The sequence below is a fragment of the Pituophis catenifer genome, unplaced genomic scaffold (assembly GCF_029215685.1).
Source record: "Pituophis catenifer annectens isolate HBS135680 unplaced genomic scaffold, rPitCat1.0.hap2 SCAF_1, whole genome shotgun sequence".
Taxonomy (NCBI): domain Eukaryota; kingdom Metazoa; phylum Chordata; class Lepidosauria; order Squamata; family Colubridae; genus Pituophis; species Pituophis catenifer.
Window position 1 is genome coordinate 240,801,350 of NW_027256881.1, and position 23,812 is coordinate 240,825,161.

The 23,812-nt window shown below is 37.6% G+C and overlaps 1 protein-coding gene across 1 annotated transcript; it reads right to left on the reverse strand.

Moving 5' to 3' along the window:
• Nucleotides 1-23,595, reverse strand: NLRP6 (NLR family pyrin domain containing 6). Its single transcript, XM_070932194.1, is given in 9 exon segments — nt 1-263; nt 2,629-2,799; nt 3,697-3,867; nt 7,577-7,747; nt 9,829-9,999; nt 13,314-13,391; nt 15,171-16,851; nt 20,701-20,733; nt 23,325-23,595. Coding segments are annotated over 9 exon segments (2,802 nt in total). The 3' UTR covers nt 1-208.
• Nucleotides 23,596-23,812: the final 217 nt, after the last annotated feature.

Consider the following 23,812-nt stretch of genomic DNA (forward strand, 5'->3'; position numbering starts at 1 on the left):
CCCAGTTTGTGGGGGCAATAAGCTGACTTTGTATAAATATACAAAAGTATGAAGGCTATTGTTTAACGCATTGTAAGCTACCCTGAGTCTCCGGAGAAGGGCGGCATATAAATCAAATTAAAAAAAATATATATGAAATTCCAACTCTTCCTTTTCATAGTCCGAATGCAAACAAAAACAAAAATCAAGCACGCAAACATGAAGAAACTCAAAACATGTAGTCCATCCATTTTCCATTCCACAGAATACATTTTCCATTCACCCTATAATGAAAAAAAAACACACTTGTCAACAAAAGATTATTCTCCAGTGTTGTCCCAAATAGAGCTTTACAGTGATCCATCTAATTATCCCTGGGGGCAGACCCACACCTTCAAATATAATCTGATCCACCCCAGATAATTCTAGGGTTTATTTGATCTCATTCTTTCCAGGTATGTTTTGTCTATTCACAAAAGTTGATTTCCATTCCCTTTGGGAGGATTTGCTATCCCTATAAAATCTATCCATTTTAGGAGGGGAATTCTTTTCCTTTTTTTTTTTTTTAAAAATAAATAAATCTTGGCATCCCAGTATTTCTCACATTGGTCTGCAGCATTCCCCCCCCCCCCAGAATTAGGTAAAGATCATAGATCTCTCAAATTTTTATTTCATTTCTGAACTTGAGCATTACCTCTCTCCCTCCTATTTTTTCTGGCCCGGTTCTCAGTACATCCTCCCAATCAGGGCCATAAATGTGAAAGTCATGTCACTTTTTTCATTGATTTTAACAGTCACTAAATCAACGGTTTTAAGTTGAGGACTACCTGTAATGCAGTTTAAGGCTCTGTAATAAACTGGTCCTTTGAAAGAGCTAGTAGGCATTATACTAATCATATTAAAATAGAAGACATTGGGAGGGGAGGGGTTGTGGTGAAGGAAGCAAATGACAAAATATGCATCATAATATCACCTGAAAGTACGTAAGAGGCATGAAACACATTTCAACCTTTGATAAAGTCTCAGCTTGCTGTGGATTCTCCTGAAAGTCAACCATGTTTGACACTTTGGACTCATCTTCACATGGCTCCAAAATGTCACTCCAACCATTTCTAAAGGCTATATTTTCATGACATATTTCATCCCCGCCCCAGCCCATGGCATAGTTAAGCCTACATTCACATTTTGGTGTTGCAGCTTCATGGTTATATTTTTCTTCTGCTCCTGAAAGAAGCCTTGTCATAGGGATGATCTGCCAGATCTCACAAAGGAACTTGGTAATGCTGCTGCCCAGGTCTTCTTGGCCTCTTGAGATTGCCTGGGTACCATCCTCTCTCTAGTGGCTTTTGGGCTACAGGACAAATAAGACCTCTAGTTACTGCAAAGGCCTTTCCCTGAGCATTGCGTGAGTGGTGCTCTGCAAAGCATTGGTTAGGCAATATGTGAGCTTCTGAGGTACAGAGTTGGGCTGCCCTTCTGCACTTACACTAATTTTTAAACACTTGTTTAGTTATCCTTTGAATGATGGATGGTCAGAGCATTGGCTTTAGAATAACCAAGTTCTGCCAAATGAGTGCATTTTTGACTTTCAAAAGAGTGATTGGTGGATGTTTTTTCTCTCACCAGGAAGAGATGCTAAGTGGGAGCAGAAATGAAGTCATGGCAATCCACCAGTCACTGCTCTTAAAGTCTCCCAGAATAATGTTTTATGAAGAACAACACTGCCAGGCTCATTATTCAGTGTGTGATTATTTATAAGATTTATATAATTAGCTATCTTATGTACCACAAATGTGGGATAGTTCACAACAATAGTAAAAACCAAAACTAGGTAAAATCAAAATATGGCAATCAGGTGATTATAGCAGTGGTGAAATCTAAATTTCTTTCCTACCGGTTCTGTGGGCATAGCTTGCTGGGCGTGGCTTGCTGGGGTCATGTGATTGGGAGGACGTAGCTATGTAACCATGTGACTGGGGGATCAAAAGACAGAAACTCACTAAGAATATCCTGCTGGAGTAGGGTTGAACTAGATGACCTCCAGGTCCCTTCCAGCCCTGGATTATCCTCTGAAGCTGCATCTAGTGCCAGGTTTGTAGTCCTTCCTTCCTTCCTTCCTTCCTTCCTTCCTTCCTTCCTTCCTTCCTTCCTTCCTTCCTTCCTTCCTTTCCTCCCTCCCTCCCTCCTTTCTTTCTCTTTCTCTCTTTCTTTCAAAAACTCGCTTTCGGCCAAAGAGGTTGTAGAAAAAATGCTTTTAAAAGTAAAAATAAACAGCCTCTGATGATCATGCGGCTCAGCTGGGCATGGGGTGGGGGAGGGATTTTTGCTACCGGTTCTCCGAACCACCCGCCGCCATTGCTACAGGATCGGGCGATCCGGTCCGAATTAGGAGCATTTCACCTCTGCCTCTTTCTCAATAAGAACAAGAAAAAAGTTCATAACAATCTTCTATTAAAGAAGCAGATAAAAAACCTACACAAAATAAGTGAATAAATTCTCATTAAGACGGAAAATATAAGTTCAAAATGCCACAAGTGAAATATTTCACTTCATTTTATTTAAATTAAAATGTTTCTGTAATAAACAAAACCTAGGAAATTAGTTAAATAATATACAAATCAAACAGAAAAGAATTAACTGAAGTTTTACCATAGTATCTTTAACTTATACCCTGAGTGTTTTAGTTCTTCACACAGCAGCTTCTCCTCATTGTCTCTAATGTGGTCACCATGCAAATATAATTCACGCAGGGTCTGGTTTATCCTGAGAACTCCTGCAATGTGTCTCCTACAGGAGTCTCTCAAGAACTCTTCATTAAGTCTACAGAAAAATTACAGATACATCTTAAAAAATCAACTATTAACCTGGAGTCTTGAAGAACTTGGAGTCAATATTATTATTTGTAGATAATTGTAGATCTTCTCCCTTGATATGTTTACAAAAGATAATTACACACATCAAATTGAAAACTCTCTCATCTACATTAATCTCTCTACATGTAGTCTAAATATTTGAACCACTCATACAGTGCTTCTATTTCTCACCCTTAACATGGACAAAAACCCCTAACTCTCTTGCTGATTTTTTTTCTGAGAACTTTCTGAGCAAGATCTCTGCAGTATTCTTTTGCAGACTTTCCATGAAGCCTGAACTAGAATAATATCTTCAAAAAGAAGCATGGATTCCGTACTCTTGAAGGACCCATACTGTCAGAGTTCCAAGTAACGAGCCCAAAGTAGAGATCACATCATCAGCCTTGGATCCATTAATAATCTCCTTTATTGGACAAGTCATATTGGTGCATCTGGGGAAAACACAATTCTGAAAACCCACAGTTTTCTCCACCCAATTCAAACCCAAAGTTCCTTCCCCTCAGGTGGGACATCCATCACAGGTCCCAATCAGGTTACAGTCCCAACTTCTGATGCTATCGATCCACGCCTGGTGAGAATGTCCTTGCTTCCCAGGGGAAAGAATTGTATTATGGCTGCAGGACCCCAACTATCTCTACTCCCCATCCCGTTCCCAAAGCTTCAGACAGCCTCGCTGTGGCAGCCCTTAAGACATCTCAAAAAAATGGCCTCAGGGTTGACATACAGAATATGATTACATACTGTATTGCAACTGAAACTGCCTCTCTGTGGATATAGTTCCAGAATAGAATCAGTTAAGAGAAATGATACAAATCAAACTGAAAAACAAACATTGTTCACTCACCGTATTACTTCTATTTTACAGTCTGGATATTTAAGCCCCTCACATAAAATTTCTGTTGCTCTTTCATCTGTGCTGTTGGGAAACAGCTCAAACTCTCTCAGTGTTTGATTTTTCTTGAGTACTTCTGCAAGAGGCCTGCTGAAGGATTCTGTCAGAGACTCTATATGAAGGCTGTAGAGAGGAGTGCAAAAAATTTCCTTTCATTTGGTTTCTTGAGCTTGCACTCTATCAATCTCTGATTTGTCATTCATTTGTCCCTACATGGTACACAACCATTTCAGGGGCTTCCAGATGACAGAATGGAGAGCTAGATGACTCTTTAATTTTATCTTCTGTTACAGGTTGATTAAAAACTTATTTTCATTATCTGTAAATTTTTGTAAGCAATAGTCCATTTAATTAATTTTTGATGGATCAAATAATTTATTTCATGGCAGAAACATATTTGGTTCCATACCAAATCAAAGTAATTATTATTATACAAATAATAATAATTTCAGTCATATCACAGCAGTTTAATTATTATCTCTTTAAGATGCCTCTATAATAAACAAAACCTAAGGATTCAATTGAATAATATACAAATCAAACAACAACCAAGAACATTTTCAAAGGAATAAAACTCAGATGGAAAAAAGGAAAGAAGACACTATCCTTCCTGGATACCCTCATAAGCAGAAGGACAAAGGTAAGTGAGCAGAACACAATGTCACCTTCAAGCCTGCTGTTTGCAGGCTTGCTGCTCAGCTATGTTGGGCAAATGGCAGAGGGAGGAACTGGTGAAGCCAAGAGAGCAAAGCTGAATGCAGCTAAGCAGTGGACTTGCAAGCAGTCAGTTCAAAGGCAATAAATCCAAATGCACCCAGCTCCGCTCAACTGAGTTACAGCTTTGTGAGGATGCAGATTGGGGAAGAAGCTGCTCTATAGGCCACGTTTCTCCATTCTGGAAGTGGCCTTCATTCATTGGGGACACCCTGAAACCTTTATGACACCTTTCTCCATCATTCCAGTGGCCTTAATTCATTGGGGACACCCTGAAACCTTTATGACACCAAGGGAGAAAGCAGCATTTTCTCCTTCCCCAACGGGAGCTCCAGAACGTCTAGAAGGAAATATGTGGTAAAGGGTGAGTGTTTGGGATGTGGGGCAGGGAGGAGCGTATGGTTCCTAGTGGAGGCAGGTCCAAGGCAGGGGTGAAATGCTCCTAGTTTGGACTGGCTCGGGTGAGTAGGTAGCGATGGCGGTAGGCAGTTCGGAGAACCGGTAGCAAAAATCCCTGTCCCCGCCCTCCATGCCCAGCTGAGCCGCGCGATCATCAGAGCCTTTTTTTACTTTTAAATGGCTCTGACGAGCCAAACTCTGATGATCCCAGCTGAGTTGCCTGCTAATCATAATTTTTAGTTGTTCTTTTTTTAGACCTAGCCATTTAAAGTTTAGGAAGTTTTAAATTTAGCTGCTTTTATATAAAAATAAAATAAAATAAAATAATATTTGTGAAGCTTTTTGAGATTTAGTGTGTTTCTGTAGTGTTTCACTCTAACTACACAAACACACTAAATCTCACAAAGCTGTATGTGGAATTTTGTGTGTGTAAAGTGTGAAAATTGGTTTTTTGGATTTTTTGTGGCTGTGTGAGGTTCCTGTTTGTTGCAGGGGCCATTTTGGGTCTAGCACAGCTGCTTTTACATTGTGGGTGAGCCAGTTGTGTTGTGTTGTGTTTTGTAGGTTAAAAAAGGGCAAAGAAGTGACATTGACTTGGCCACGCCCATCCAGTCACTTTACCACCAAGCCCCACCCACTAATTAAGCCACACCCACAGAACTGGTAGCAAAATATTTAGATTTCACCCCTGGTCCAAGGGCTCAGGGACTTTGAGGGACTGGAAGTGTTTCCCACAGGATTCTTTCAAGAACTCTTCATTAATCCTACAGGGAGAAGTCAGAAAAATTACAAATTGATCTATAAACTGTAGTCTCGAATAACCTGAAATGAATATCTTTATTTGTGGATAATAGTACAGCTTTGTGAGCATGCAGCTTGGGGAAGAAGCTGCTCTATAGGCCGCGTTCCTCCATTCTGGAAGCAACCATCATTCCAGTGGCCTTAATTCATTGGGGAATTCAAGGGAACCCTGAAACCTTTGTGACACCAAGGGACAAAGCAGTTTTTTCTCCTTCCCCAACAGGAGCTCCTTCCCCAACAGGAGCTCCAGAAGGAAATATGTGGTAAAGGGTGAGTGTTTGGGATGTGGGGCAAGGAGGAGCGTATGGTTCCTAGTGGAAGCAGGTCCAAGGGCTCAGGGATTTTGAGGGGCAGGAAGTGTTTCCCACAGGATTCTTTCAAGAAGTGTTCATTAATCCTACAGGGACAAGTCAGAAAAATTACAAATTGATCTATAAACTGTATTCTCGAATAACCTGAAATGAATATACTTATTTGTGGATAATAGTACAGCCTCTCCTTAAATATATTTACAAAAGAGAAACTATCAAGAGGTAATAACACAAATCACCCTGAAAATTCTGCTCAGTTACATTAATCTCTTTACTTATCCTCTGAATGTTTGAACCCCTTGAACAGTGCTTCCATTTCTTTGTCATCTTTAACATGGACAGGAAACTCCTAACTTTCTCATTGACTTGTTTTTTTTTTCCCCTGACAACTTCAGCAAGATCCCTGTACTGGTTGTTTGAAAGACTCTCTGCCAAGCCTCCAGAAATATTCAGAAGAATCAGAATAACATATTTGAAAACTGTATTAACATATGCTAAAGAATTCTTACTGGGAGGATTTTGGAGAAGGACATTCTCGGCCATTGCTCCTGCCTTATAGAACTTCTTACCTCCACAAATGAAGTTGGTCCCTAGTCTTTTGGCCTTCTGGAAGAACATGAAGACCTGGCTCTGCCAACTAGCAAGGGGATCCTACAGTGGTATGCAGCCCAAGGGGTGACCGGTGTCTTAAAGATGCTCTCTTCAACTTTTTTACTTTGTATATTTTTGTATGGTTTTTACAGTCCACTTTATTATAAATCACCCAGAATCACATATATATTGAGATGGACAGGGTATAAATTTGATTGATAAGTAAATATATAAATAAGGCAACAATTATTGAACCAAGGAAGCTGAAATAGGCTTATTTATAGAATGCCAGGATCCATGACTTCTATGGGAATGACATTTGGCAATGTTGTGACTGCTTCAACATTACCATGTCTTTTAACTACACTTTCCAGAAACAACTTAGGTTGTGTGCTGCAACAAAAGATGGAATGAAAAAAACTGCACCTCCAACCAGCATTGCAGTATATACCCAGCCTCTTTTCCACCTCCATTTGGCTCCTATGTCCAATTGGCTGGTGACAAAATCTGAGAGATGAGTGGTCATTGGTTGCTTTGGAACTAGGCCAAAATTTGAATTTTCTTAGCCACTGTTGCCAGTGAGGTAAGGGTGAGGCAGTGACTCAGATGCCTGCTGGGGAGGTAGGCCTGGCTGGTGGACACCATCAATCAATGAGTGAGCACTCTTCTCCCCTGGAGGGAGGTGGACCTTGGGGACACACTGCAATGCTAGTTGGAGATGCAGTTTTTCCCACAGTCCTCAGCTCCCTTTGTTCTCCATCATCTCAATGAAAGTGGTTTGCAGATCAGCTAAGGAGGAAGAGAAAGAGAAAGTAGAGTAGATCCTCTACTGAGGATCATGAGGAGAGGGGAAGTGGCTCCAGATTATATTATATGTGGAAAGAAGAAAGTCTGAGCAGGTCACAGGTTGCCTAGTTACATATTGAAACAAGAACTGCCTCTCTGTGGATATCTTTCCAGAAAAAACAACATTCAAGATAATACACATCAATGAAAAACAAACACTGCTCACTCACCATAGTTCTTTTATTTTACATTCTGGACATTGGAGCCCCTCACATAGCATTTCTGCTGCTCTGTCATCTGTGTTCTTGAAGAACAACTTTAACACTCTCAATCCCTGGTTTTTCCGGAGTACTTCTGCAAGATGCTTGCTGAAGGATTCGTTCAGGGATTCTTCAGAAAGCCTATAGAGAAGAGTGTGAAAAATTACAATTATTTTTGAAAAACAAGCAGAGAGTATATTATTTTTTAAAAATATACTTTATAAAATTTCTACAAAAGATAAAATATAAAAAACAAACAGACAAAAGTTGCTAAAAAGGAAAAAGGGAAAGGAAAAGTGCAAAAGAATAAAGAAAAATGATAACAAAAGAAAAACTTCCAAGTTTTCCTATACAGCTGCAAATATAAAATACATTAACATTTTGATCTAAAATTCAATTCAATTCAATGAAACAATTCAATTAAGTCAGGTGCAGTGGTTAGAATGCAGCGTTGCAGGCTAACTCTACCCATAGTCTAGAGTTCGATCCTGATGGGCTCAAGATTGATGAAATTACAGCAAATCCCATGATAACAGCAAAAGATTAATATCAGATTGTATCAGATTAATATCAATAATTAATGAATTAATTAATTAATATCCATTAATTAATTAATATATCTGATATATAATGCAACATAATGTAATAAACAAAATATTATGAGAAATGTACACAAGGAATGTTTTGTCACTGAATTAAATGCATGAATGAATATATCTTCAGGATTAAAAATTAACAATCTTTGTTATAAGAAATTAACATATTTGAAAGGAGGGAAACAAGCATGACAGATTCAATAGGTTTTTTAAAAAAACAATTGACATTAAAGAGAAAAAATACTATCTTACATTGGAATGCTTTTTTGTAGTTCAAACAAGTGTTTATGTGGGCAGAAATAGAAGAAGAAAATAAGCCAAACAAAACTAGCCCAATGCAAAATGCAATTAGAAACAGTGAAATAAATATATATTAGGCATATCCACACTACAATTCACAGAATTATGGTTAACCAAGAAAGATAAGTCCAAATTATTCAATGCTAATAATAACCAAAGTAATATTTATAGCAAGCCAAAGGTCTCTTGAAAGACAATGGAAATTGAAATTTTAATGTACATTATCAAATAACTTCAAGCCACTGTTTATATCAAAGCAGATTCCCAAAATCATAAGGAGAAGAAAGTTCAAAGCATCTTTAGTATATTAAAAGAAGCTAGTAGACAATTGAAGAGAAAGTACAGGATGATATAATCCACCTGAATTACTATAGTCCACAAAATTGCTTAAATCCAAATTTAAAAGAAGAGGTTAAAAGAAGCAGAATAAAATATCTGCAAAGCAAAAGCAAAAGTTACAGACTTTGAAATCTATGAAATTTAGATGCAGACATTCTTATCAGCGTAAATGCTGCCATAACTGCAAATGTCTTAATAACAATTTCTAATCTTCATGGTTCATCCTAGGAACAGATCCCAGAGGGAAAAAAAATTAGTCCTGCCAGGTTCTCAACAATTAGCAGGTAGGAAAGTAAGGAGGCCCCAGATTTCATACCATTTAGCAAAAATTCTTTATGGCTTTTTCATTATGATCGGGTATAGAACAGTGGTGGGTTCCTCCCCATTCGGCCTGGTTCCACCGAGCTGGTAGCGGTGACGATATGACATCACCGAACCGGTTCTGCTCCCTGCCCCCCCTGCATTATTCTTACCTTTTATTTGGCCCCACCCCCAATCTATTTCTGCCTCCTGAGTCCCAGCTGATCGGCTAGAGAGAAAAAAACTGTTTAAACTCTTGCTGCAGGGCTTCAAAGGGCCGCCCTACAGCTGATCAGTGTTAAAAGAAAACAAATGAGTAGACCGATGCCTGCAAAAATAAATGGGTAGACCGGTGCCTGCAAAAATGAATGGGTACACCAGTGCCTCCAAAAACAAATGAGTAGACCGGTACAGCTCTGCAAGCAGTTAAAAGCCTGGTAGACCAGTACCTCTGCTAAATCCTAAAGAATTGTCACATGACCATCAAGCCACACCCACAAAATAGGCCACGCCCACAGAACTGGTAGTAAAAAAATTTAGAACCTGGTATAGAATAGAAAATGTATTATTCTCGAAGGAACTGAAGAGAATATAGTCATATATAACAACTGGAAGTGTCTTTTCATGAATATATTTCCAGAACTCCAAGAGAGACATCAAAATGAAAAAGAAATACTGGTCACTCACTGCAGTTCTTTTACTTTACAATCCGGATGTTGCAGCCCTGCACACAGCAATTCCATTGCTTTGCCATCTGCATTCACGAGGGACAACTCCAACTGCTCCAACCTCTGATTTCTCCTGAATGTTTTTTCAAGATGCCTGCTGCAGGATTTGGTCAGGAACCCTCCAGGAAGCCTGTAGAGAAGAATCTGAGAAATTACTTTTTTTCCCCTTGGCAAACAAGTGTGAACTGTATTCTTGTAGGAACTGATAATAATATGATTATATATTACAACTGAAGTGCCTCTGCCTGTATATATTTTCAGATGATTAACTGTCAAAAGACACCTCTGTGTTCTTTAAGTACAACGTTAACATTCTGGCTTTCCCTGAAGATATCAGTAAGAAGCCTGTTGAAGAATTCTGATGGAATATCCCCCCAAACAACAGCAATTATTCAGAAGCATTAGAATGGTATCTGATAGGTATGCTTTACATTTATAATTTTCAAAGAAGAATGGAAAAAGATAATACAGAAGTATCATATATAAAAATGGATGGTACAGAGATGATAAACATCTCAAGAAAGCATTAAATGATGATGATCTAAAATATCCTATGATGAACACACCTACAACTATTGTAAGACATGCCATACTCAGTTTCTAGTAAAAAAAAATGTCTGTATTGAACTGTAAAGATACTTGTTTAACACAAACTGAAGTCAATAAGATGAAAAAAGAAAAACTAGAGATGATAAAAAGTACACTAAAATAATCCTGTAAATAATATGTAGATTATCAAAATGAAACATTGAAACCCGTATGCTGGATATGGCACCATTTCTAGTGTCTGGTTGTAATCTAAAAATGGTTTCCAAATAATTTCTAAGTCCAATTTTCTTTAAACTAATATAGACATTAAAGTATATTCCCACAATTTCATTATCCCTACTTCTATAGATAGGATCAAAGATCTTTTTCAATAAAGAGCGTATAAAATCCTTGCAATGGTTAACATGTACTGAATTTTAGTTCAGTATATTTTGAAGAAATGTGTTTAGTAACATTTAATAAAAATACCTCAGGACGAAATGGAATTATGACTTCAAAATTTGTTCCCTTCTATAATGAATTATTTTCCAGTATTGCTGAGCTTTGCAACATTGCCACCATATATGGAGGTATGGAGGAGGGATTAAATCTTTTCGTTACATTTCCAGCATTTCACAGAAAAGGAGTACTCCTTTTCAAAATCTGTCTGGTGTAATGTTCTAGTGGTAAAATACCTTACAACAATTCTAACTATAATGTTCAAGGTAAACTTGAGCTGTGGTGGCACAGTGGTTAGAATGCAGCATTGCAGGAAAACTCTGCATTCCACTGCCAGGATTTCGATCCTGACTGGCTCAAGGTTGATTCAGCTTTCCATCCTTCTGAGGTCAGTAAAATGAGAACCCATTTAGAGAGGGCTGTAAAGTATTGTGAAGTGGTATATAAGTCTAAGTGCTATTGCTATTGCTAAACTTAATAATCTTTTTCTACTGAAAAAGTCTGGAGTTTGATCCTGATGGGACTCAGGCTGACTCAGCTTTCCACCCTTTCGAGGTTGGTAAAATGAAAACCCAGATTGTTGGAAGTAATAGTGTACATTGTAAAATGCTCAGAGAGTGCTATAAAGCACTATGGAGCAGTATATAAGTCTAAGTGATACTGCTAAGTGTTACGTTTGGATTGCTGAAACTGGTCTAAGAAACTTAAACTATACTGTCAAGAATGTCAGTTTTATAAGATTCCCTGGCAGGTTGCCTCATGGCTTCTTAGTAAAACCCGAAGAAGATAATTTGCCAAACTTCCAAGGAAAACAAGAGTGGTTTTTCCAGCTTCAACTCTTTCAACTGAACTGTCAGTTTGGATAGTGTGGACCTGTTTCCCCCTAGCTACTTATTCTCTAGACTTTGCCACCAAAAAGCACTCATGCCATTTGCAGATACTCCAAGCAGTGAGGTTTTTAAAAATACTGCCATGGTACCTTAAGATTTATGCATGATACTGGGTGGGTATCTCTCAGTTGCCATTAGACCAGGGAGGGAAAGATGCCTTTCTTTTGTCCGGAGTGCTCCTGGAATTTAAGCAAAAGAGCCCTAACCTAGTCAACTAAAGTCAACTAATTAAAGTCGACTAATTAAAGTCAACTACCATCATCACAACTACTGCTGGGAAGTTTCCTCTTAGAATAACTTTACTCTTTATGATTGCAAATATATATCTTGTGTATTTAAAAAAATACACAAGAAGCAAGAATATAATCCATTTTCACAGCAGAAACTAAATTTCACAACTGGTGTTGCATGCTGTTTGTATGGAGCCAGTTTAACCCAGTATACTTAGGCTTTCTTGAAAAAAAGATAATTAATCCCTCTCTTATTCTTCTTCACCCACTTTTAGTAACTCCAAAAGTAATAAGGAACATTTGTCTATATATATATTGTCTTTGTGAAAATGTGAGATTTGAACATCTCTCCTCCTTCCCTTCCCTTCCCTTATCCTAAAGAGAACCAGGGAGGGTGAACTCTGAGATATTTACTCAAATTACATTCCTACTATGGGCTTTTACCTGACTGTTGCATTGACTGTGGCTCTTTCTCTTCTTCCTCAAGGTTGTTCTCACAGACCATTACAGTTGACCTTCTTTTATAACAATATATAGGGCTGGCAGAGATTATTAGAAAAGAATAGGACCTTCCAATCTCTGATTATTAAGATTATTAAGATTTATTAAAACTGAAAAAGTAACCTATGAATCCATTGAGTATTATGAAATTGACTTTCAGATGAGGATCCATCTCTCCGTCCGTCTTATTCTGGGAACTATAAGTTTGTTCGCTTTCTCATATGTTTGTGATGAACTGGAGACATACTTTTCCTCTTTGGAGGAGAGGTAGAAGAAATACAATGCCCAGCCTCATTCCCTCAATTCAGTTCCCCAATCTTTCCACCACAATCAATTCTATTTTAACAAGCTATGCACACAACCACTCTAATTCATTTTCTCTGCCAAGAGCAGACTGCTTTTTGTCAAGTGCTTCCATTGACTCACCTACCAATTCAACCCATATTACATGCCACATAAGCCTCTTTCTTTACCTTCCATAACCATTATGAACATACCCTTCCTCAGACTTTCTCCCACAAATACACAAAAAACAGATTGGGTGGGGGGCATGGCTCTGTTTTTTCTCTACGGAGGAGGCCTTCCAACAATATACACTGCATTTCGTGCAGTAATTCCCTTCCTTACATTTTCTAAAATTTTCTTTTCTCTCAGTGTCTGTTATCATCCAGTTCCTTCCCAGGTTGCAGGAACCCTCAGCAAAGCCTCCTCTATTGCGACCATGAGAAACTGATGAGAGTCTGATACAGAAATATTATAGTAATATATAAACTTAAAATACTATGTATTGTTTTTATATCAATGACATCTGTGATAAAATGCAAGCAGTTTCTTACCTCAGGATTTGTAAGTGTCTCAGCTTTGTCAGTGCTTTAAAGAAGTCTTCCACATATCTTTCATCCAAACTCCATTTCCTAATGGGGAAAGACATTTTTGTTCTCAGATTTCAGTGTTTCCAGTCCCTATACTTTGCAAATATAATTGTAAAATCCATTTGTAAAGTAACCACAAATGAATTTCTTCATATTTTAATATGGGAAAGTAATAGTAAAAACAAGACCATTTTGTAAATGAAATGGTTACAGAGCTTTACTTGAGGGAATTAAGATTAAGCATGGCATCCTAGATACACATATACACACACACACACACACACACACAAAAGGAATCACAGAGAATATTTCAGGAAACTCAAAATCCCACAATCAAGACATGAGAAGCAATAGGCAAATCAGGGGTGGGTCCTAAAATTCTTTACTACTGCTTCTGTGGGTGTGGCTTATTTTGTGGGCATGGCTTGATGGTGGTGGTGGTAATGTGATTGGGTGGGCATGGCCAACTTTTTTTTTTACTTTTAAAAGCATTTTTTCTACAACCTTAAAAGGTTGCAGAAAAAAATGCTTTTAGAAGCCTCTGACGATCAGGCAACTCAGCTGGGATTGCCAGAGGCTTTTGAAGGCATTTTTTTTCCTACAACCTCTTCGGCTGAAGAGGTTGCAGAAGAAAATGCTTTTAGAAGCCTCTGGTGATCCCAGCTGAGCCGCATGATCATCAGAGGCTTTTTTTTTTTACTTTTAAAAGCATTTTTTTGGCTGAAGAGGTTGTAGAAAAAATGCTTTTAAAAGTAAAAAAACAAAAAGCTTCTGATGAGGTGGGCAGGGTAAGCAAGCGGCGACCAGGCCGGGGACAGGTTCGGGGGCATGGCCAGCCAATGTTATTACCGGTTCTCCGAACTACTACAAATTTTTACTACTGGTTCTTGCGAACCGGTGCGAACTGGGAGCAATCCACCATTGATGCAAATGTTATATACTCACGCATGGATACACACCATACATAATCATATTCATTCATCTTCAGAGAATAATTATTGCCTATAATTACTAGAATAGAATAGAGTTGGAAGGGAAGGGAAGTCCAACTAGAGAGCCTGGATAGCTCAACAGACTAAGCACTGTAATTTAACACCAGCTGTCTGCAATTAAAGTAAGATCGAATCTCGCCAGGCTCAAGGTTGACTCAGCCTTCCATCCTTTCTAAGGTAGGTAAATTGAGGACCCAGTTTGTGGGGGCAATAAACTGACTTTGTATAAAAATATACAAAAGTATGAAGGCTATTGCTTAACGCACTATAAGCCGCCCTGAGTCTCCGGAGAAGGGTGGCATATAAATCAAATTGAAAAAAAAAAAAACAAACACCTGCTTTTTATAGAACGGGCTGAGGAAAGGCAATCAGTGTCTCTTCCTGAAAGGAAGTTCAGAAATTTCCAATTATTGTAGAAGAACTTCCTTATATTATCTGCCATAAGTTAGAAAGTTTTATCCACAATGGACATTCAAATGCAGTGCCATGGAACATTTCAGACTGCTGAATGTAGTTCTTCTTAGTTAACAGGGAGAAAGAGCCTGAGCTTACTTATGGCCAAAAGAACTTCAAATCACTCTTTACAGACTGTCAGTGTCGGGCAATGTATAAAAAAATCAAGTTTCTAAAATATCATTTAAAAGGGTTAGGATTGAGGATTGAGACCCCTCTCTAACATAGCAGCTTAAAGACATTTATCTATAATCTTAAGTGTCATTTTTCTGACACTTTTTTTTTATTTTTGAGAGAATAAGTAAGAGAATAGCAGTGGCAGGATCATAAACCGAATTAAATACCTAATGGGTTATAAACTTTCAAAAATACTTACTCATTTTCTGGAAGAAATAATTCTTTCTCTGCCTGATATAGAAATGTATGGTTTTCGATATGGAGATTCTCCAAATTCTGGCAGTGTTGTATGCAATAGGCCAGGATCATCAATTCCATATCTAAATTGCACTGATAATTTATTTCAGTGATACCATCTAGTGCATTTTTTACAAAATTGTCATCCTGGGTCTCATATAAATAACTAAACATTTCTTTTTGCATATTGAAATAAATTCTTGTTTTAATGTTATTTTTCACCCAGTCTAATAGGAACTCTTTATTATTAGGAAAAATTTCCCATCCGAATTCTTTTTTCAATTCTCTCATTCTTTTATCTTCATTTAGGAAACCAAAGAGGAAGCGAAATCCTACTGCAAAATCAGACCTAAAATATGTATGTCTTTCTAATAGTGTCTGCAAATGTTTATTCTGATTTTCAGAATGTCGTTCCTCCCCTTCTAGAACATAGAACAAAGCAGCAAAAAACTCCTGGAAGCTTAAGTGAATGAAGCTGTAGGTTTGAATACAATCAATGTCCCTTTTGAAGAGGTTCTCATTCAGAAAGAGGGAGAGGGATTGTTCCTGATCGAAACTATGCTTCTTGACTTCTTCCTCCATAAATAGTATTTGTTGTTTCCAGATTCCTTCTGTGGCTAAAGAGCACAAACCTTTCACATTTGCTCGGATATCCTGTTTGGATTCTTTGTGATGAAATTTTAACAAGCTGGAGAGATACAGCATATAGATTGCAGTGAGAGTGCATGGTGTCTTCTGCAGATCCTTGCCTCTCTCCATCTCTTGTTTCACCACTGTGCAGATGATCCAGCTCACAAGGGGAATGACACACATGGTGAAAAGCATATCATTTTGTTTCACAAATCTGAGAGCTTGACTTGCTTGGTTTATATTTTCAAAAAAATTGTAGAAATATTCTTCCCTCTCCTTTGTTGAAAACCCCAATATCTGAAAATACCGTGGATGCTCTAAACATCGATGGAGTTTCTCCAAAGCAATAGGTCTTGTTGTGATTATAAGACAAGATTCAGGTAGAAGCTTTTTTTTAAATAAACTGCTCAAAAGAATTCTCATTGGCTCCTTCTTCCAGGGATCAGTACAAAAGTCATCTTCAGACTGATCAAAGGAATATCTTAATTCATCAAACCCATCAATTATGAACAGAAGCTTCTCTTCATTTTTCAATATATTTCGAGTGACATTTTTCACTGAATGATACTTGGGCCACTGCTTCGAAATTATTTCTGCAATGCTACTCTTTTCTGGTTCTGCATGGAGATTCATCTCTCTACAATAAATATAGAAAATATAATTAAATTTGTCCTGGTAAAGTTGTTGAGATGCCCAATCAAGCATGATTTTTTTGGCCATCATGGTTTTTCCAATTCCTGCAGCTCCTTGCAACACAACAACTTGTGGAATTAGTCCACATTTATCAGGGTTAAATAACGTTTTAATGTTCGTTGAAGACTTTGCTCTCTTGCTGATGATTTCAACATGTTTCCTTCCTGTCGCCAGAATTTCATCTTCTCTTTCCTCTTCAGACCGGTGATAATCTAGGATGATTAGCTTTGAGTATCTCTGGTTTAGAGATACATATTCACCAGGAATAGAATTAGGATCTTCGATGGTTTGAAATTTTTTTTGAATGTGGCTTCTGTAATCTAAAAAAAGAATGAATCAAAATAAAATATGAAAAATAAGGCCCGCATAAGAAAGTCAATTAGGTGTATAGTACTACTGCATCTTCTCCTTGAAGCCACCCCCATTCCCCTCTCTGATTAATTTGTTTAGGGAAATTGTAGGATACTCTGTTAATTAGTCTAAATAGAAACTGATGTCAATAGGAAAATATTTGCTAATCAATACATTAAATAATAATTATTTATTTTTTAGTTCTTGTTCTACATAACATTTATGAAATAATTACACTAAATACTAATAATATATATAAATATGTTTCTTCAGACATTGATAGATGGAATTCTTTAAAACTTACCCACCTGAGATATGGGAAATATTCTTAGAATGAATATAATACCGCCACAAGTTATATTTTATGTGATTGTTTTTTATTCAGAAACAAAAGAGACTGACAGATGGATAGATATGGGTTTCTTCAATTCAGACTATGTGTGAAAAATATGTAGTTGTTATTCATAGATGGGCTTTCGATTTCCCAAATTTTGAATTATACTATTAGACAATTCTTTCTCCTTCTCTTTCTCCTCCTTTCTCCTTCCTCCTCCTCCTCTTTTCCCACAAATACAAGGTTGACTTTTTAAAGATAGTCTGACCATAACCAAATTTAGAGCAACTTCATTCAATATTAATACCCTTCCTAGGATCTTTTGGAATAGTTATATATGTCATTCTTGGTTATTTAGATGGCATCACCTTCAGAACATAACAGATTAGACATAACCCTTGTCACTATTATAGCCAAGTTGAATATTATGGTAAACTATTTGTAGAAAATTGCATTTTGGTACCTTTTCCCATATTTAATTGATGCAATGCAATAATCAAATAATTTTTTTAAAAACAAAATCTCTATTCTATGGAAGGTTTGAATCTATGTTGAGATTTTTACTTTAGACTGATTATATAATAATAATAGTAATAATAATAATAATAATAACAATAATAATGATGATTATGATGTTAGTTTTAATTTCCTTTTTTAAAGGATAAATATCTTTTTACTTTAGCATTCCACTGATGCAACATATATTGGCATCTTATTTTGGACCTGCAGCATTTCAGCTTCAGAGACACATAGATAATTAGAAGTAATCATCAATCTTATTAAACTTAACATCCCAGATAGACTTTATAAATATTAATTTCCAATAAATCATTGACATGTACAATTTAAAAAGTGAATTTAAGTAATAGGTAGAGATTTAATTTAATACAACAACATACTTACTGTCAGTATCAAAATTTTCAATATATCTTAGATTATAATTTATTCAATATAAAATAATATTTATAGGTCCCCCATTACATTTGTACAGAAAAGGAATCAATAAACCATTGCCCTTTTGAAAATGTGAGAATAACATGTCATTAAATATATATATACATATACATATATATAAATATTAGCAACATTCTAACATTATTATATTTTGAGAAGAGATTATTATGTGCATCAGTTTGACTTAAAATGGGTTTAAACTTTTTGGAATGGCTATATTCTGGGAACTATTACCTATTATGGGAACATTGCTAGCTGGACAACAGAAATGGATTTTCTGTGCCATCCTTAGCAGTAAAAATACTTTCTATTGGAGATTGGGAAGATGCATTTATGGCCCCAATTAGCCAATGGACTAAAGATTTCATATTATTAGAAAGACTCCCTTTTTGAGGGAGATGGGCAATTCAGAAATGTGAAAACCAAACAAATAAGTAATCTGCAAAATCTGAACAAGTTGTGTACAAACGGAGTCTATGAATGGACAATTAAAATGTAATACTAGATAACCTGCTGAGTTATCTAGTATTGACTGTTGAGTCATAATTTTAGATATATTTCCTTCTTTGAACAGAGAAACAGAATGACAGGAGACAGAAAAACAGCAGTGGGAGTGGGTGGGGAATGACTTTAGTTCCTGCCAACTTTCCATTGAGCTTTCTTTTGGGAAGCTGGCAGGGAACATTAGGGATTTTCCTTCCTTCCTTCCTTCCTTCCTTCCTTCCTTCCTTCCTTCCTTCCTTCCTTCCTTCCTTCCTTCCTTCCTTCCTGCCTGCACTGCCTGCACTGCCAAAACCACTTTGCAGCTTTTCCCATTGGAGTTAGAGTTAGGTTTAAAGTTAGGGCCCATTCATGCTTGAATTAAACATAATTTGGTGAACTTTCTTTTTAATTTTTTTATTAGAGCATTTTGTTATAGTTAAAAAAAATCAAAAACAAATGTATAATAATTTTTCTATCACTGTGTAACATCACCAAAATATCCATATATATATACACCAATAATCAGAGAGTAAAAATAGAAAATATTTACAGATTCTTGTATACAAATTTACATTTCCAATACTTATTAATTACTATAAATATACCATCATCTATAATTATAACCCAACATTATCCTTTGTCTCTCTCCCATCGTTTCTGGGTCCAATCATACCACATATTCCAACTACCATAAAAGTCTGAGTCTCTTTTACCCTTGATCAGTTTTGTAAGTCTATCGGACTCTGCACATTCCATGATTTTATAAATTATTTTTGAGTCCATTGGTAAGTCCTCATTCTTCCATTCTTGTGTGAATGCCAGTCTCCCTGCAGTAATTATGTGCAACATCAAATACCATTTAGTCAATCCAATATTTGCAAGTCTAACCCCGGTTTCAGTTCCACTCTACAATGTGTGATTTCAAGCAATCATCATCGTACTTTCTTCCAATATTTAGCTGCCAGTGGGCATGTCCACCATTGGTGGAAGTAAGTTCAATTGCTATGCCGACATTTCCAGCACTGTGAAGATGTCCCGGGGAACATTTTAGCTAATCTAGCTGGAGGTAGGTGCCATCGATAAACCATCTTATAAATATTCTCTTTATAAGAGGATGTCATAGTTAATTTTAAATTTTTAAGCCAAATCTCCTCCCATTTTTGAAGATCCAATGAATAACCCATATTTCGCCCCCAAGCAACCATGGAGTCTTTAACGACTTCCTCCCCCGCTTTCAATGATAATAGGTAAGAATAGCATTTCGATAAGACTTTCCTGTCATTACCTAATAAGATTTTATCCAATTCTTGTTTTCCATGATATATCCCTTCGCTCTCCTGATCTTTCTTCCATCTTGAGTGTATTTGGGTGTAGGCCCTCCAGTCTATGTTACACCCCTCTGACCTCAGTTGTTCCCGTGTCTTCAGTCTGCCCTGAGTATCCAAAATATCTTCATAGGTCAAGACCTTCTCTCCTTTACATAATGTTGGGTATACCAGGGCCTCCTGAATTGAGATCCAACATGGTATCTTCAGATACAACTTTCTCCTAAGTCTTTCCCAGGTATCCCCTAGGATCTTAGGTAAATAATGATTCCAAAAATACCTCGGTCGGGCTGACTGTCCTGGCCATAAGAAGTGGTACCAACCGTGTTGAAGGCCATAACCTTCTGCCGCCAATAGCCACCTCCTTTTCAGGGCAATCCAGTCCTTCACCCATATCAGAATGGCTGCCTGATGGTAAAGCTCCCAATTTGGGAGTCCAAATCCCCCTCTAATTTTAGGTTCCTGCATCATCCTGAGCTTAATCCTTGATTTTTTACTTTGCCAAATAAATTTAGAAATAACTCTGTTCAAGTTGTTGAAGAATTCCCTATCCAAACTTATCGGGGCAGTTTGGAACAAAAACAACCATTCCCCTTTATAATCAGACAGTTAGAGATTTGGAGAGGTGGAAAAATTTACAGCTATCACTTATGGGAAGGATTGCTGCTGTCAAAATGTATGTCCTCCCCGAATGGTGAACTTTTAAATGACTGCTGCCTTACCTGATGAATCTGGCGGTCAGTGAGCATCAATATCTGTAAGTGAAGATGGTCTATCATTAGTAAAATACAAATTATTTAAAAAATAATTTCAGAGCTTTTTTAAATAGGTAACTACATGGGTGACTCTACGGATGCCTACATTTGCAATGTATATTGGATTTCATATCTAATAGTTCATATATGTTCCTATAAATTTCTTTTCCTGTTTACCTCTTTTCATTTATAGGCAGATGTGAATGGCCCACAACTGTGAAAATTACCAGACATAACTAACTGTGCCCTTGCCTTATCTCCCAGTCTAGCTTGTATGGAAGAAGGAGAGCTACCATTAAATCACTCCTCCCACTCCTAAAACACTAAGTCACAGGTGTCAAACTCGATCGTGTCACATGACATATTGTGACGTATGGCGATGTTTTTTGCCTTTGCGGAGATGGAGTGGGTATGGCTTGCGTGTGACACATCCAGCCCATGGGCCACCAGTTTGACAAGCCTGTACTAAAGTGTTCCAAAAGGATATCAACATCCTTGGCATTAAAGGCAATCCAGAGATCAAGGAGACTTAGGATAGATGTGCTACTCATGTCCTGCTCCCATCAGGGGTCATTTATAAATGCAATCAAGATCATCCTAGTGCTAGTTCCCAGCCTGAACCATGACTGGAAAGGATCTAGGTAATTGTTTCCTTTAGGTATCTTCAAAGCTGCAGGATCTGCTTGGCAGCATTTTTCATCCTGCTTGGCCTCTACTTAAAGTCCCCACCTTTCATCATCTTCATCTCTACTTTTGGTTTGTTTTTTATATGTGGATGGTAGGGGTAGAAATCCTCACCTGCCCAAGGTGAGGCCTTTGTGGAATTGATGGGGTGTGTCATATTACAGTCCTCCATAATTTACTTTCCAAGTGAATCTTAAACTTAAACTTAAATAATTTTGCATTCTATCTTTAGTCCAGCAAAGCTCCCGTTTTGGATAATGGTTCTTTTGGGTTTTCCAATTACAAATATGTCTCTTTTGGGCATCGGAGTTTTAGAAGCTGAGTGAGCTCTTCACCATATTTCAGCTAAATGTGAACTGGGTTTCAATGATACCATGTCAGCCATTCAATCTTTTTAGCCTTTTCTTTTCTAGTCTAAGTAGTTTGATAAAAGGGCAGCACCCTAGATCTTTGGACAGGGATGTTCAAGTGTGTGTGTGTGGATTGTGCCTTCCTTCAAAAATATGGATGTTTTTACAGAGACCAGTCTGATGAGATATCCAACAGAATATCAAGCAAATTAAAGCAGCCCTACATGTTGCAACAAGAGACAAATGGAATTTCTTCTTGGAATTGCAACTGGTTCTGGGATGCTTTTTGGCTCCCTAATTTGGCATCCCCACTGTAAAAATATACTCAGGGGATTTTAGATATTTGGGACTGTCCTTCCCAAAGATCAGCTCTCAATTTCTTTCCACTTGGGATTGCTGCAAGATAGAAGTTGCCCTTCTTTGTTCTCTGCTTCCACCCAGTACTTCATGCTCTGCTCACTTCTCTAGTAGCAACAATAGCATCACCACTTGTAAGATATTGTAATGCTGTATCATGTCAGGAAGCTTGCTAGATAAAAGCATGAACAAAATCATGGTGATATCACATCCTGGTGACTTTGTGGTTCTCTTTCTCTACCCTCCCTGCTTTGCAGGAAGGCTGGACCCATTTGACTAGTCTACCCCCAGTGACTAATGGAGCCAATTGGGCTTCAAAGGGAGCTGGGGGAAATAACTTTTGATCTGTTACATACTCTTCCAGACATCCTGGTGGCTGCCTGGAATAGGGAAAGGGCCAAGGCCTCAGACAGGATTGCGTCTGTGCGGTCTCTTTTGGACCATTGCTCCTGTTGCTCCCTATAATTCACTGAGGAGTTGAGGGAGTTGAAAAGGATCAAGAGGCTCCTAGAGCACTACTGGAGGAAAATAAGAATGAATTCAAATGCACATAAGCTAGTGCTGCTGATAGGCCTAACTCATGGCAGTAAGAGTGTCAAAATGCCAGTACGTCTCCTCTCTTACTGCATTTGCAGAATGCTGCCCAAGGGCTCTGTTTAGGCTTACCAGGACTCTCCTAGGCAAAAGTGAGGCTGGAAGCCTATTTACAGGACTGTGCAAAGGAATTTTTCTTGTAACTGGAGGATAAAATCTCTCGGATTCGACCCCAGTTAGGTACCAAGCAGGATACAAATCCTGTGGAGATGCCCAGACTGCTTCTGAATCCAATTCAAGGTTATAATCTTTAAAGCCCTATATGGAATGCGGCCAGGTTACTACAGAGCTGTCTTAATCCCATTAATTCAGTTTGTCCCACCCAGTCATGCAGGTAAGGTATGTTGTGGACACTGTCAACTAAAAATTCTGACTGGCAGAGTCCAGGAACAGAGCCTTCTCTGTCTCTACCCCCATCCTGTGAAACACTCTACTCCAGAGGTGAGGCAGGCACTCACTTTCCCATCCTTTCATGTTATAATAATATGGTTCTAGAGCAATGCATGGAGTGCAGAGAAGGATTTCAGTGGCAGGCAGTTTCCAATTTTTATTTCCAGTTGATCTCACATGGAGATAACTTTTCTATAATATGTTGGATTTTCTTACCTATTTGTAGAGTTTCCTCAAGTTTTTTAGCAATTTCATATATATTGTTCTTTTTAAGGACATAAATGCACACCTCTACAGCATCTTCTCCATAATATTGAATCAGGAGATCTACAACTTCTTGTTGATTAGCTTTCTCCAATGAAGCTGTAGGAATGTTTGGCTTTCCGTTATGGTTAATAAATTTTAGCCACCATTTAAAACTGTTAAATTGCTTCTCAAGGAGGTCATTCAATGCTTTGTAAAGATCTTCCCTCATGGTGTTGTTCATGTCAGTTATGATGGATTATATTTGATCTAAAATTAAAATTAGAGAATTAAACTAATATTTTATAGAAAATGAAGATTGAAGGAAACAGTTTTCCCTGTTTTCAAATTAAAACATGTTGCTCATTCATAAAGGTATTAAGTTACCTATAGCATGTTGTTTATTATTTGTTTTATACAACTTTGTGTAGGTCGCCTACTCCATACATTCCAGGCAAGTA